At 35.6% G+C, this 15,821-nt stretch overlaps 2 protein-coding genes across 3 annotated transcripts in view; both read left to right on the top strand.

Annotated features, from left to right (window-relative positions):
• Positions 1 to 5,469, top strand: part of LOC110455536 (tetratricopeptide repeat protein 8-like) — a 60,529-nt gene extending 55,060 nt beyond the window's left edge. The window contains exon 11 of the mRNA XM_021505720.1: positions 3,268 to 5,469. Within this exon, the coding sequence (XP_021361395.1) occupies positions 3,268 to 3,384 (117 nt within the window). The 3' untranslated portion in view covers positions 3,385 to 5,469. The remainder of the gene's footprint in view (positions 1 to 3,267) is intronic.
• A 3,311-nt stretch (positions 5,470 to 8,780) lies between these two features.
• LOC110455535 (fermitin family homolog 2-like) overlaps positions 8,781 to 15,821 on the top strand; it is a 40,500-nt gene continuing 33,459 nt past the window's right edge. The window contains exons 1-2 of one of the 2 annotated variants that reach the window (XM_021505718.1): positions 8,781 to 8,993; positions 9,298 to 9,585. In XM_021505718.1, coding sequence (XP_021361393.1) covers positions 9,459 to 9,585 — 127 coding nt within the window. In that variant the 5' untranslated portion in view covers positions 8,781 to 8,993; positions 9,298 to 9,458. Of the gene's footprint in view, positions 8,994 to 9,089; positions 9,164 to 9,297; positions 9,586 to 15,821 lie in introns of those variants that run through there. The other variant, XM_021505719.1, reaches the window with a different exon arrangement.

The following is a 15,821-nucleotide window of genomic DNA, read 5'->3' as shown; positions in this document are numbered from 1 at the left end:
TAAACGCTTCACCGAGAAAGTTAAGTTTGTCAGGTCATTAAATATTATCCAACTGACATGTTTTGAAGGAATGAAATAGACTCGCATATCCTTGATATTTTATGAGTTGTAATGGAGAGGTGGACCATTGTATATTTCACTGTCTACTGAGCATAACTCTGTCTGTCTGTGATGCCCTTTGTAGAATTGTAAAGTTTCATATTTGATGCCATAAAATATTACAGCATCCATACCCAAGAGAGTTGAAGTGAACCCCCTGGCATTAGTGGATAACAATGATCCCTTTGTAGTTAGAACTGATGTGGTAATGTTGAAGAGAACTCTTTTTTTATGTGTAAGTGACATACTTCATACCTTTCTGCCAGGGATATGATTTATGTGTTAAACTGTGACTGTATACCTGCTTTAATATGCTGTAATTAGAAGATCGTTGCCAGTAGATATTTGATCTATCTGTGAAATCTAAATAAGATTTATAGGATATTCAGCCTGCCAGAGTAGTTGCTTCCTTAGTGTTTCAAGAAGCCTAACTATCATAGCTCTAATTACTTCAGTCTACACAGTTGCATCAAATAGTATTGCATCATGTGGCAGGTTTTAATTGTAACGAGGATCCTTGTTGCCCTCTAGCTTCGTGCTGAAGGGAATTTCCCTTTAGTTTAGTTGATAGATTGGTGGACCAGAATGTTGGGGTTGCAGGTTTGATCCCCAGTGAATGCACACTACTCTCTTTCCTGTTACTCATCCTGTGCTGAAATACAGTGTAATTAATGTTTTAGCTATTTAACTTGTTATGGTTGTGATGTAAATATTGCTCAACCCTTCCATGTGCTACTACATTGTGACTTGAAATAGTTATAAAATGTAATTTCATTTGCAAGCTGAACACTTACCAATATCTGTTAACAGGGGTGCGGGAAATTCTTGGAAGCTTTTTTACTAAATTGAACATTTTATCTGCCAGAAAGTTTCATTGATATCAAACATTACCTTAAACTATGACATCATAATGATGATGGTCTCAATGATCAGTCAATGGCATTCAGAGCACCAAGGCTGCCATTGCTATTTGGTTGCTTCATATAAAGAAAACACCATGCCAATGTAGATAGTATAGCATGGTATATTGAGACGAAAAAGGTTGAAGAAAGTCCAAGATAAATAATTCTCATTTTCTGGTGGGATGCTATTGAATTTGACCACTGGGTGTATATATATATGTATACAACATGTCCAGCAGGGTGAGTACATTGTTGTGGTGTTCCACTTGAGCAGGTGCTCTATGGCCAGGTTACAACATAATCACTTTACTGCTGGACATTCAGGAGGTCACAGATGTTATCTGGTCCAGGACTGGCTTAAGGTCACAACAAGCAGTGTAATTAGATGACCAGTCATTTATAATAGAAAAGTGACCCTGGTCATTTACTTGAGAATTTGTATAGGGATTGTGGAGCTGTTGTGGTGGGATGATTGTCCACACTGACATTATATGATCATTGGACTGTAGTGATACTGACCACTGTCATTTAGATGACCACTTTTTCAGAGGGTCTATAGAGGAGTGATGGGCTTGACTATAATAGGGCTAATATGACTGGTTTGTAACTTGTTAGTATGGTGACAGGACATAATAGCCTTACTTATATCATGACTGGACAGTGGTCACTCTAGGTGTCCATGCCATGCGATACTGACCACAGAAACCATCCTTTTTACAGGTAGACACCTGTTTACTTTGGCATTAAGCTGGTAGTGACACCACCTTCATCATTGTATAAAGCTGCTTCAAATTCCATCCCTGCCAACCTGAATGGCAATGTAGAGCATTTGGCATGACCTTCCTTCAAGGTCAACATTGCTGTTACATGTTTGAAATTACAAGCTGCTTTTTGAATGATAACTTAATTTAGAACTACAGTGTGAAGACATGATAATGATGCATATAATTCTTAAATCAAATTCAAGTTTGCCCTACTATCTATATATATAAATGTCCATCCCGAGCAGTCTGGGACCCTTATATAATAGTGTTTTGTAATTGAATGATAATTGTTCATACAACAGACATACTGGTACTTAAAAACAGATTTTTCTATGTCTATAACGAAACATTATGTTTGCAAATTTTGATCTGAAAATGAAGTTTTTCCTTTAGAAAGATTTTGTCATTATTTTGTCACAGCCTTGGGATTTTTTGTCACACTGATTGGAACTGGTGAACTAATCAGTCTTTTTGATTGTATTGGTGTTGTGTGTGACATCCTTGGATGAAATTCATGTTTTTACACAACATGAACTCAAAGCCAGATGAAATAAACACAGGAAGAAATGTAATTCTCTCATAACTGAATTCAATTCATAATACATGTATAACACATATGCATTCCAAATCATCCACAATTCAAATTATTCATCTCGTGACACAAGTGGAGTTGCTGTCTCCCAGACGGCCTGAATTATTAGCCTAATTTAGATATGTTGATTATGAGAGACCACCTGTCCAGGAGATGACTAGGAGGTGATCCCTTATGTCACCGCTGTGTATTAGTGCGTGATGTTGGTCACTTGCTCGGTGTAACTTCATTAATAGACAATTGATAAACACACTTCCCTGGATTTAATCACCAGCATTCGTTGTCACAACAACGTCCTGCCAATTAGGATTGGGAGGACTCGGAGGTCAGACAATGACTGGACATTGTAGGGATGGCCAGCTGTACCAATGACCAGAGACCATATCAATAATAATAGAGTTGATTCATGGCCTGTAAGGGTAGATGACAGACTGGCCATACCAAGTTATAACAGTGACAGATTGATATGGGATAAAACACTTCAGTACACTAGGTCTGCTAGAGTGGGTAATAATCCTGATTCCCAACTCCTTCAAACCTTCATCCACAGCTTATGAGTCAGCCAATCAAAGATGCTTGTCCTGTTTCTGTTAAAATCTCGATATCGTAAAGTGCTTTATTTTTTAGTGTTACGATTAAAAAAACCCACACAAAGTATGTCATTATGAAATGCTTACCAGTACTAGTTTTTCCATGTATGAAGTTTTCAGTACCGACACTAAACTACGTTTTTTACTTACAGGATTCTCACAGGCTGAAAAAAGTGTCAGTGAATATGCTTATGATAGAAATACTGGTTAAATATTTCAGTACTTTTCATATATTTCCAAATGTTGCTGCATCTATCTGACAGTTGTGAAACCTGTGAGTTGGGAATATATTGACTTTTACTATGTTTTGTGTATTTCAGATGGGAGATTTACAGAGCAGCTACAATGCAGCCAAGCGAGCGGTTGATGCATTCCCTGACCATGTCGACTCAAAGGAACTCCTGAAACAGCTCAAACATCATTTCTCACTTTTGTAAAACATGTACAGACTTTAATATTCACACATCTTTTTTCTTCTTTAAAAACATGAACTATACATATACAGTAATTGTTTGAGGACATGCTCGATAATAACTCTATGATTGACTATGCTGAAGGTCTGTGATAGTTGTGGTACATGTTAACAATTGTGGTGGTCCCTTATAAACAGTTTTTGTCACATTGCATAAAGGAATATCTTCACACTTGTAATGATGCAATTCCCAATGAAATATATCAGATCTAAAACACAGGAGCTGACACTTATTGTCTGATGGTTAAGATAGACTGTTAGGCCTAGATCAACATTCCTTACTGAACAAACAAACATCAGCAAGTCTTTGTTTACCTGTACACTATTTTGTACATCAGGTTCAGGTAAACACATTTTTTTTTCAATTAAAAAAGAAGCTCTGTATCTTATTTTGGTATCATGAGTTACACATGAATGCACTTTGTGCATAAATCATCTCTTTGGTCAGTGAAGTGGAAAAAATCTAGTATCCACATTTATTTACATGCAGGTACATGTAATTGATTTTTATTAGTTAAGTATTATAACATGCAAATGATATTGAAATAAGTGTATACTTTGTGACAAAACTTATCAAGTACACATATACTTTGATCCCTTTTGTCCTCCAATCATTTGTAGTAGAACTGATGTATTCACTGCATGTGTTTACAAGGAGATCAGGACAATAGGCAGCATAACATATTTGTTGAATGAAGTCCAACCTGAAAATTATCCGAATCTGTATTGCATGGTTAGGAGAGAGGCATTGTTGTTTGTGAATAGGTGAGATAAATATCAAAATACCTGTGGAGACAATTGTTCTGCTCTGATAAGTATACGAGTAAATATGTAAGACTGGAGGTATTTAAGTAACTTATGTGGTTAAATGGGCTGTGTGCTACCTTCACACTGGGATGAGCACACATAGTTGGTGACTGTCCTCACCTCCTGTTCATTGATTCCTACTTCCCACCCACCGTCACCTGATAATGTGTCATTTTGACCAGCAGAAAATAATGAAATCTGGTTTTGAAAAAAATGTTCCAAAAATGTATTTCGAAAAGAATTAGTAGAATGTCAAAATGTTTCATTCTGTTTGACTCTCCCTTTTCATTGAAGTCATCGGAACGGAAAATCTTGCCGCATTATTTATGACCTTGAGCCAAATATTTGGATTAGTTATTTTTTCTGTATAGGTCTTTACTATAGGTGGTAGGACATCCATACTAATGATTCTATTTGCTCACCTAGCTTTTCATGTGGTAAACCTATCAAGTAAGCTACAACTATGTGTATAAGCTGCATGCATGTATTACCTGGTAAAAGTTTTGATACCACTGAATAGGAACAGATGTGTAGGTTTACCTGTCCAAAGTTATTACAGAAAAAATGTAAGGTGTAAAATAATTTATATGAAATGTATCATATTTCAAAATTTATGAAACTTTCATCAAACTTTATTAAGATAGATGATTTTTTTGTATGCAGTGAACAAAATTCTTAATTTATTTCACTATTGCATGCTTGTTAGTAAGCCAGGTGGATGGGCGTGCTGATTCCTTGTCCACATCTGGGGTAGAACAGTATCCATGTCTCCACTTGTTAGCATGTAAGGGACAGCTGGTATACACATCACACATAACATAGGCCATTTATTGTCAGATCATATTTCATTTGTAACAAATACTTAGCTACCCACTTAAACTTCTATAAAATATCAATTTCATTTTTCTGACAAATGTGTGTAGGCGATAATGAAGAGATCTGTCACAGTGTGTTGGAGTTTGTATAACATTAATTGGCTAGTATCACCATTAAATTGTCAGTGTACTATATGCCTTTGATTTATAACGTACTGACAGGTGAACTGATGATTTTATTCCGTCCAGAAAATATGATGCATGTTCTTTTAACTTCAATATGTGTTGTAAGTGTTAGTTATTTTGTTAATGTAAATGATTTTATTATTAGATATAAAAATAACTTATTATTGTATGTGATACTTCTGACAGATGATGATAAATACCACCCATGTTGTGTCAAGAAATGAAAATAAAATATTATGAACGAGTTTGGTTTATGATTGTTTTGATTTATATTTGTTTGTTTTTTGTTTGTCTTTAATGGATGTGATTTCTGTAAAAATGAATTGCCATCAGGACTGATATTTTGTGTGATCCATGGTTCAAACAGTAGGACATAAAGATGCAAATGTGAGAAAATATACAAGACCGAAGTAACTTTCTAATTTTTGATAGGGTGCCGAAACTTATTTCAGCTGTACCAGGTAATGTGCTGATACATCCTTATTTCTCCAAAATACTGTATACTGGGAATCCTTCACCCAGTCAAACAACACCACTCGATGATAAACCCCATGTTTGTCAGGTGTTCATTTAACCCTCCACATGTTATTACTGAATATGGTATGCTTTGTAATTATAATTGCTGCCATGATAAATTTTCCCTCATTGCAGAGGGCGGAAAGGGAAATTTAAACGGAGGCGAAAACATTCTGGTATACAGTAAGCCTGAATTGAAAAATGTCCAAGTTATGGCTTTCTATATGTTTATATGTACCTTGAAAATTTCACTTAGAATAAGTAAAAATGTGGAAAAAACGTAGCTTGCACAATTAATGTTTAAAATAGGAATCAAAGTTAATGTTGAAGTTTGGAAGCCTTCTTATATTTTTGAAGGTATATCTCACTCTTGACTAGCTTGATTGGTATCTAGGTCATGTCAGTGTTATCAGTTCTGTGAATCGTGAATCGTGGCTATTTATAACTAATTACATAATTGGTAAAGATTGTCGATTTAGGGTATCAAGGAAGGAAATGTGGTCAGGAATGCATACATGGATAGCATAGAATGTCTTAGTTTGATTGAGTGGACTTTTTTTCACATTTGAAGGAAAAAAATGATATTAAAACCGGTTTCACAAACAATTGCAACACAAATAAGGAGAATATGATGCACAAATATGAGTTTTTTTCAACTCAAAATTGGGTCTTAAAAAACAATAACACAGGTCAATTGAGGTGCACAAATTACACAAGTGTTTACTGTGGATAATTACTTATTTGAGTTGATTGTGGTCTGACGTCTAAAAATCAGGTTCAACCTTTGTAAAATAAATGTAAAAAAACTAAAATATAGCACTGTTACGCTTGTTTAATTGTCAGCAGGTCGTTTCAGTAAGACCAGTATTGCTAAAAGGAACAACAGTGCATGCCAAACCTGTAGAAATAAGATGGTATGATAATTGGGCAGACTCCATCTAGTAAATCTATGATCATGAATTGAAATTAAAATATGGAGGCAAGATCCCGAATATTTGTTTGGTTCTGAAGTCGAGGTCATTTTTATTGACTACTTAAAATGTGCTCTGGACCCTTAAGGTGCTTGAATTGATTGGCCCCTTACCCCTTTCACCCCCATGTAACTTTAGTGAGACTCTACCATGGATTGACCTTGATGAGTTCATTATGGTCTACAGTGTTGAAAAGGTTAAGGTGCTTTAATTGATTGGCCCCTTCCCCCTATAATGACCTCGTCTTGATCATGTCTACTATTTGTACTATAGGGGATATTGAAATTGATCTTTTAATAGGTATTCTGAGTCAGCTGATATACATCTGTGTACTTATAAAGAAAATTAATCACATAATGAAAGAATTCTTATAAGGGTTGAAAGTAATAACATTGAGATCGGTGAGAATAGAAATCTGAGATTTATGTATACAGATGCTGCTATATTATTTAATCCCATTTGGTGATATAATACATTCAGATAGATATCACTAACATGAGAAGGTGACATTACCTAACAGAATTAAAAAATATAACGGCACACCAACAAAAAATGGTGCAAATGATCACCTCATGACCAATCATTGTTTGAGCTCTTTGGAAATTTCAAAATTATTGCTTTTTGGCATTTGCATTGGTTTACTGAGGCATTTTCACAATTTGTAGCAGATACAAATGTGCCTCTTGTGTACCTGACCAAATGTTTATATTGTTTTTAACCAATTCATGATCAAAGATGGACACCTGTACATATTTTCTGATTAGCTCAACTTTCCTCTTCACAATATCATATCCTTTAAGCTGATGCAAATGTCCCTCTCATGGTCTTGACTGAGCGTTGTTATATATTTGAACAAATTCACAATCAAGGATTGCCAGCTGTACATATAACCTGATTGGGTGAACATTTTCAAATTCTTATGGATTGGTCCTGCATGAATAAGTGTTGTTAGTTTCTTGGTCGATGCCAAATCAAAATAGACACACATCTTCTGAATTGTTGAGACATTTTTAAACAATTCTCAATTCCATTAGTTGAGTTGACTGAATGTCAAACAATTGTTCCTTCCTAGCTGCCAAGGCCTTTCCCAAATGCGGTTATTAAGAAATTTGATATTTTTGGGTGAGGTGAAAAAAATACTGGATAATTAGGTTTATATCATTACCTCCATGTTGCTCTCTTAAAAATGTTCTGGTCACCCTGGACAAAGTTCTTGCGAGCTAACTATGGTTTGGTGTCCAATTGTCTGCCTCTAATTATTTTGTTTCCTGAATTTAATTGCAAAATCTTCATCAAGAAAAAAAAGACCAAAAGTCATGATATTTTCAATAAACTACCCAAGTTTGGTGGAGAGCTATAAAGTTTCCTCAGAGAAGTGACTTTGACCAGCTGTGAAGTTTGTTGGGATCAAAATTGTTTAAAGTAAACATATCTAGAGGTCATGAAGTCTACTAAGAAGGGCATACAATAAACATAATGATATATGGATAGTAAAACGTTTAATGTTCAACATGAAGTTTAATTTATATAATAGAATAAAAGAAATTATAAAATATATAAAAATGAAGAAATCGAAGACTTTATTGATTTTCATTAGGAATATGTTTCTTTATTACAATCTAATTGTGCTTTATTTGTTCATCAATATTCTTCATTAATTTCATTCTTCGTATTTCTAATTTATATCATTTAAGATACGAGTTAACGTACGTGCTTAATTGGACTTCAAACACATTACAAACACATGAGTAACTCGACGAAAGCGAAGAAACTTGAAACCCGTTTGGGATTGGTAATTCCCCTACAATGTGACGTCATTAGCAGGTACTTGGTAGAGAAGTGTTTCGTTGTAAAACGGGCGACGATTGGTTGGATTTTGATACTGAGAATTTGGGGTTCCCCGTTATTATCAGACTCGTATGGATGCAAATGGAGTAAACATTTAAAGCTATATATTAATAAAGCTTGTTAACAATGATAGCCGTGATATTCACAATTTCGGTGTCGCTCAAACGATGCATTGTGCGACATAGTAGCTCAGCGAGGGAAATCCCGCAACCAATCAAATTCCGTTTAACGGCAGATGGGAAGTTCTCTGAACGTAGATAATTCACTTCCATATAGGGCAAGCAGTTTGAGTCATTTGAGGTACACGAATGGTATTTTTGGTGGTGTGTGTTTGGGTTTTGTGATCTGTGTCAAGTTTTCTTTTGTTTATCACGAGGTCAGGAGAGGTTGCCGGGGACATTCTAATTGTATAAGGACGCCATTGGAATGAGGTAGGTGGAAAAAGAAACAGTTGTTTTCGTCGGACTTTCCGACTTCGGGATCGGCCATTACATTTTTAGCAAGTGACCTAGAATCGTTGTAAACGTAAGCTTGATCATTCATTCACGCGTTTAACACACGTCTTGGACCGCTCCATCTACTCAGCTCTTGTTTTCTCATGGTATCTAGTTAAATCTCTGTAGGTCAGCATTCGGAAATCAATTTATAAACCGTCAGCACTAGCACTATAGTTGTTGTTGATAAACTTTGGAATATTATTCTGTATTGTTTATTTTCTAATTATTTATTTTCCAGAGAATGTCAATTCCTAACCTCCCGTGAATTGGGTTTGGATTAAGCTTTGGTTATGTTTTCAAGACGGGATTTACCTGTTTAGAGGATTTATCTGTGTGGATTCTTAATAACGAACAGGCAGTGTGTATTGGCTTGTGTATTGCAAGAAATAGAACGTGAAGATGGCCAGCGCGGACGGGTCATGGAATTTGACCATCACAGTTACGGATTTACAGGTGGAGCGAACCCTCCGGGTGACAGGGGACCTGCACGTGGGCGGGGTCATGGTCCAGCTCGTGGAGGCTCTTGGTAATTATATAAACAACTTACACCCAAAACTACTCAACACAGTGCCAGTGTTGTGTTGACGTCTGCTACTTATTTCACCCGTTTCTGTTTCTTCTCCCTAAGCTTTGATTCTTCTGTGTCTATTTCTTTAGCCTATTGCATTTTTCTCAGTCTTCAATCATCTGTTTATGTCTGAAAGTTACCAGTATATGCATAGTTATAATTTCTCCAACATCAGAGATTTGTACTTGTCAAGTATGAAAAGGGCAAAAACCATTTTTCAACAATAGGACAGTGCAGTAAAAGCCAATAATACATGTATTTTTTTTAGCTTATTATTCATGGGTGAATAAATCAGGATAAATTGATATTAAAATAAAACGGCAGGTCAGTTCGATGTGAGTGACAAGACACCTACTAGACCATCAAAAACTGCAATATACTATTAAACATGTTTTATTGAACTAATATATATAAAGCAGCTCCTACAAAGAAATATATATGGTTTACAAAGATTTACTTGTACAGTTCAGTGAAAGATCAGTTTATCCGCAAATATATGATGTCTATCTTTTGTTTACTTAACCTACATTATATGCGTCCCCCGTTACAGTCATACACACCTGTATTCATGCAGTTACATACAAATCTCAAGTAAGATATGAAAAAAAGATAAGGTAATATTGACAACTCAATTTATTATGCAATGTGGGCACCTCTCCAAGGATTCATACATAATGAAAAATAGGACACTGTTAATGTTTATCATGAACATCCTGCTCATTGTATCCTGGTTATCATTCCAGGGGTTAGTGATTAGTCGTTTTTTAGTGATTTGACCTATATTTTTTTCTGGACTTAAGGGCATTACAACAGGAATAAACATTTGTAATGGTATTGTTTGCAGTTATTCCTCACCAAATCAGTTACCATGGGCAGGAAATGATCTGAAAGGCTGTTATTATTTTCAAATGAAGTTGGGGTTCCTGAAAAATGTATCGAGAGTTGTCAAGTAGAATACACCAGTGTTTCCATTGTCCAAGCTGATGATCTGTTTATACATATATCTTATACCCCAAAATGATATACCTTCATATTAGTGTAAAGTTGTCTGTACAGGTTCACTACTTATACTACGCTATCATAGTTTCCATTTTCCATTTGGGAATACTTTTAGTTATTACTTTGCCATGTTATTCATTGCTAGTGTCTTTTCCTGTCAAAAATATTTTCTTATTAATATAAGCCTGTTTACAGTTAACAGGTATTTTTTGCAAATTGCTATTTTTACAAGATTTGAAAATAAACCAGCAACATTTCTCGACATGTGATGCCTTGAATTATGGAATATATTGTATTGACTTGTGGCTGTGAGGGAGCACTGTTGATCTGTGCCTATACACAGAGTAATAAATACATGTGCAGTACATGAAAGGGTAAGACCCATGCTCCTGTTTTGTACATGTATAACACAATTTGACAGTGACTATATATTACAGCCAGTTATCATTTTGGTTTCTTGTTTCTTTGCAAAAAATGCAAATGTAAAATATGAAGGTATCAAATGATAAAAAGAACAGCAGTAATGGAGCCCGAGTCCTTGTGGTATAACTTCACATGTAGACTGTCTTGTCATGTCTGGCTTCAGATTTCAGGTCAAAAACCTAAGTTATAACGTAACCAAGAATGTTCTTTGGTGAAAGATTATTCAGACAGATTACAGTGAGGAGCTGGAGTTGGAGTGGTTATGCATCTTCATGGTTGAGTTAGGGATAGAGAACATCTGGTTACAAGGTTATGATAGTGTGCATTCCTGTGTCCACGGGGAGGGCTGGGTTAAATGTGGTTAGGTCACAAGGTACAGCTGCAGGCAACTACAGAATTTACCTCCATTACCAATCATAAGGTCTACAACAAGGCTTCATTGAAAAGTCATCAACACATAGTGCTACAAGTGATGTAATGTCTTAGCTGTTACAAAAAAAAGATCTCACACTTCTGTGTGAATAACTGAATTACTGTTGTAGACTGGTAGTATTGCTGTACCGTACTCAATTCATCTGTTTTTAACCTGTGTTTGACATGCTAGGAGCAGATAAACTTTTTGCCTAAATGGTTCATTCATACATTTCCGGTGAAGTCCTGAACAAGGTGAATAGGGTTTCTGTTGAGGTGTGGAAAGCTCTTTGGATGGTTACTCGGAAGATTGGTTTTGTTTGTAATAAACCATGTTTGAAGGTGGAGCACATGTGAAATGACACAAAACACTATATGTATTGAATGATAGCGATTTCTTTATCCTTGGAAAAAAGTATTTGTAACTCACAGATAATGGCCTAGGTACATACACTGATTAAACCTAGCATGACCCACACCTGCTTACGGAGGCCTTGCATTAACAAATATTTTGTCAGTATGAATCACAGGTAAAACTTACCCAGGAGGGGTTGGGTCGTCTTGACACCTGTAAACAAATGACTATCCGTTATACTGTGCACCTGTTCCTGAAGGCGATACCACACACTGCAGTACACACCTGTGTATCTTAACACACACACACCTGTATATCATAGGTGTAATATACTGGTGCTCGAAAGTTTTACCCTGAGAATTACCAACTTACATTAACAGTAATGCACACTTAAATTATCATGTCACTGGCCACAAGGCAAAATTAACCCACACGCAAGTTTACATCTCATGCATCACAAGGTATGTCATCCGTTATGATATTTGTGAAAAGATTAGAGCATCTAAACAGATCAAGAAACACCTATGGACCCTGGTTATCGCTCTTAAACTTTAATGAAGTTTTACTTAGGCAATGTCAAATGACCAACATGCATGGTTGAAGTCAACGACACTTACACTAATATCACTTTTCTTACTGAAATGCAGATTAGACATTGGTATAGGGTGTATATGTACAAAGTCCTGGTATTGTTGACAGAGCAAGTTAAATGTCTATTAGAGGGTGTCTTGACATGCTTACTTTCACCAGAGCTAAGGGTCACCTATATCTCACAGGTCATCCCCTGTCAGCACACCCTGCACTGCTCTCTGGGGCTAACAGTCTGACAAATGAGGTATAATACCAGGTATTATCATCCATTGTATGTGTGGTTATGACAGGAATGTTGGTGAATAATGTTGGAGAAGTCTGAAGTTTGATAAGTTAGCTTCTAAAAATAGCATAGTTAATACAGAATTTGTGAAGGGTGTTGTTTACCATTGAAGTGTTAAAGATCATTTAATTGTTAGCAATGTCAGTTTGGATGTTGGTCTGGAACTTGTCTGATGCATTAAGGTATTCCACTGGCGAGTCTGTGTCCATTTAACCTAAATATGCTTATTATAGATAGATGTTTTCTTCATCATATTAGACCATTAATGTGTTTAGATTTTTGTGTGACTTTTGTTGAAAATGAAATCTTTTTGGGGAATAACACATGTAAATGGCAATTTTTTTTTCTGTGATTTCTACAAGGAAACACATTTTCTTTTAATAGCAGCTTCTATAATCAATAAAAAATCAAACTTACTTTTGTGATGAAATCTTTTGATCTCATTTTTTGATTAGCTAATGATTGTTCCCAGTAAAGTCCTTTTTGGAAAAAAACATTCTTGAACTCACTTGGAATTTATGTACTGACCTTACACTATGATATTATGAAATATATTTGGTCATGGAAACAGTTATTATCCTGCAGTTTTACCATGTAAAATCCAATTATTGTAATATTCATGATCAAGGACAGTTTCAGTGTATAGTGGTAGCGCTTCTAGTGAAAATGCATGGTATCCATTTTCTGCAGATTACTTCTAAAAGTTGATAATGAGTTCCAATTTTTATATAAATTCATTGGCTCTATTAGAAGCACAAAGTCACAAGTATCTAACAAATGTATAAATTTTGTTTGTTTGATTGTTTTAGTGGTTTTACGTCTGCTTCACTACCGCAAAAGTTGGTTATCAATAGACGAAATATAGATCAAACCCGTTCCAGTATATTTAAATATATGTAGCAGTCCAGTCCATGTATGAGCAGGTAAAATGGGACACACACATCACACGTGTAATACCTAAAGCAGCCTGAAGTGGTCATCCACTAATTGATATTGATGGACGTGAGGGCTGTCATTTAAACCCTAATTTGTCACTTCCTGTGTATGATGGATGGTGGTCCACAGTGGGAAATCTATCAACTTCCTGAATAAATCATGTATTCATTATCACTGATTTACACATTTATTATAAGGCATTTTTCTTGGTATTTAAAAGGCAACTTAAGCTTTCAAAACTAGTGGTGAATGAATAGTCATTCAGCATGGTGGGAAAAGTCAGATCACCACTTTTCCATAACCGTTGTAAAGGGTTTCTTTGTCGGACCATCTTTGTGTGCTGACCTTCAATGGTTTTAGCATTCACTGACATATATATATATATGAAACCGGGAAAGCCATCACTTGTTTGATTGAGTGAGCTCATGAATTTTTCCCTACACTTGAAAATTAAAAATTTGTTTTAATTCATGTCAGATTACAATAGTGTAATAACTTGGTCATTGCAACATTGCCGATAACTTTCACATGTCATAATGTGCAGCGAAATGTAAAATTCCATCAGCTCATGCACTTAGTCAAACCACCAAAGTCTGTCAATTGTTTAAATACACATACATGTGTGTACAATACTGTGCATGATATATGTTGTGTGTGTTTTAAATTGGATACCTGTTAAATTTGACAACTATTTTCATGTTTGATACATATATACAAAGTGCATCAGCTTTTATTGAAATGAAATAGAATTCCCTAAAACATGTGTTTAAAACATTTCAACTTTCAAAATTATTTCCATTGTCATAAAAATGAGACATGAAGGTAATCAAATAGTGGAGGTAATTGTATACGTCATGTAAGTTACAAGACAGTGTAGGTAAGTTATCAACATTATATTTAAAACAGATGTAATTAACAACTACACATGTTTGAGGAATGTTATTGTGGAAAGCCGATGCAGTATACAGCAATCCATGTATTTAGTGTTTATAAAGCTGCGATAAAGATCTGTATTTGTCGACTAAGACACGCTCCATTACCTGTATAAGGATTGGAATTATTCAGGTCACATTTGTGATTGAATACATTACAAACATATCATATCAAACCTTACATCACGCCTCACTAACCTTTCCCGATTAAATCAAATACCGTTTTTGTTTTGTCCTAATTAATGAGGGGGAAAAATTCCAAATGTTCAAATGTAACTCATGTCTTTATATTGATAAGTATTCAATATTCACAGAATAGTCCACAATTTCATGCACAGTTTGGCTTGATTCGTTCATTTTATTGTTGAGATATGAGGTCCATTTAAGAGTAGACGCCAAACATGATGTAAGGTACCGTACCGGTATTTGATTAAACAAATATTTGCATTTAGACTTGGTGGTTTATCTGACAAGGGTCTTCATTGCTTCCTTTCTTGCCTTGAAATCAATGAATATTTGGTATTAGCTATCAGCTATTGGCCCAGGTCTGGAATGTTTCTACTTGGTAGATGTTTACAATCAGGAATGTTGTACTTGATAACCCCTTTGGCTGGTGGTACTGTGGCATTGCCATTACCATCTCTGATCATGATCGCTGGCTTCAACTTTATATCCCTCTGCTTGAGTTGTGTGATTGCAATTGTGTCTTGATGAGGTATAGATCGAGATCGACGAGGTTGTGTCTAGATGGAATTGACATCATAACTTTATTGAACAACATATTCAGCTGGTATTGAATGAAAAAAATTGCATCTTTACATTTACTGCTTTGGAACAAGAACAATCATGTATATAAACTGCTTTGGAACAAGAATAATCGTGTATATAAACTTCAAGTGCAGTGTACATTCTGTCAGATCTGACCTTCCTATGGTTGGCTCATTGCACCTTTCCTTGGCAGCCTACATATATGCAGAACAGGTATTATATGACAGGGTGTGCACACGACTCATTACACAGTGCAGTGATGTGGAATATCTGATGTGTCCATCAGGTTCCCTGCTGATCACATCAGTGCCCCTCCCCCTCCCCACCCCTCGTTCAGTCTTGTAGACAGGCATGCCAAAGTCTTTTACCAGCAGCACTGATAGGGGCGGATGTCATGCATGTGGTGTGATCTCAGATAGGGTTATCCTAGATCTGATCTTTGATGTTAATTAGTACAGTACATAGTCAATGATACATTAATAGTATTGACATACAC

This window comes from Mizuhopecten yessoensis, unplaced genomic scaffold (assembly GCF_002113885.1).
Source record: "Mizuhopecten yessoensis strain PY_sf001 unplaced genomic scaffold, ASM211388v2 scaffold8261, whole genome shotgun sequence".
Lineage (NCBI taxonomy): Eukaryota > Metazoa > Mollusca > Bivalvia > Pectinida > Pectinidae > Mizuhopecten > Mizuhopecten yessoensis.
This window is presented reverse-complemented; position numbering and strand designations above follow the sequence as displayed.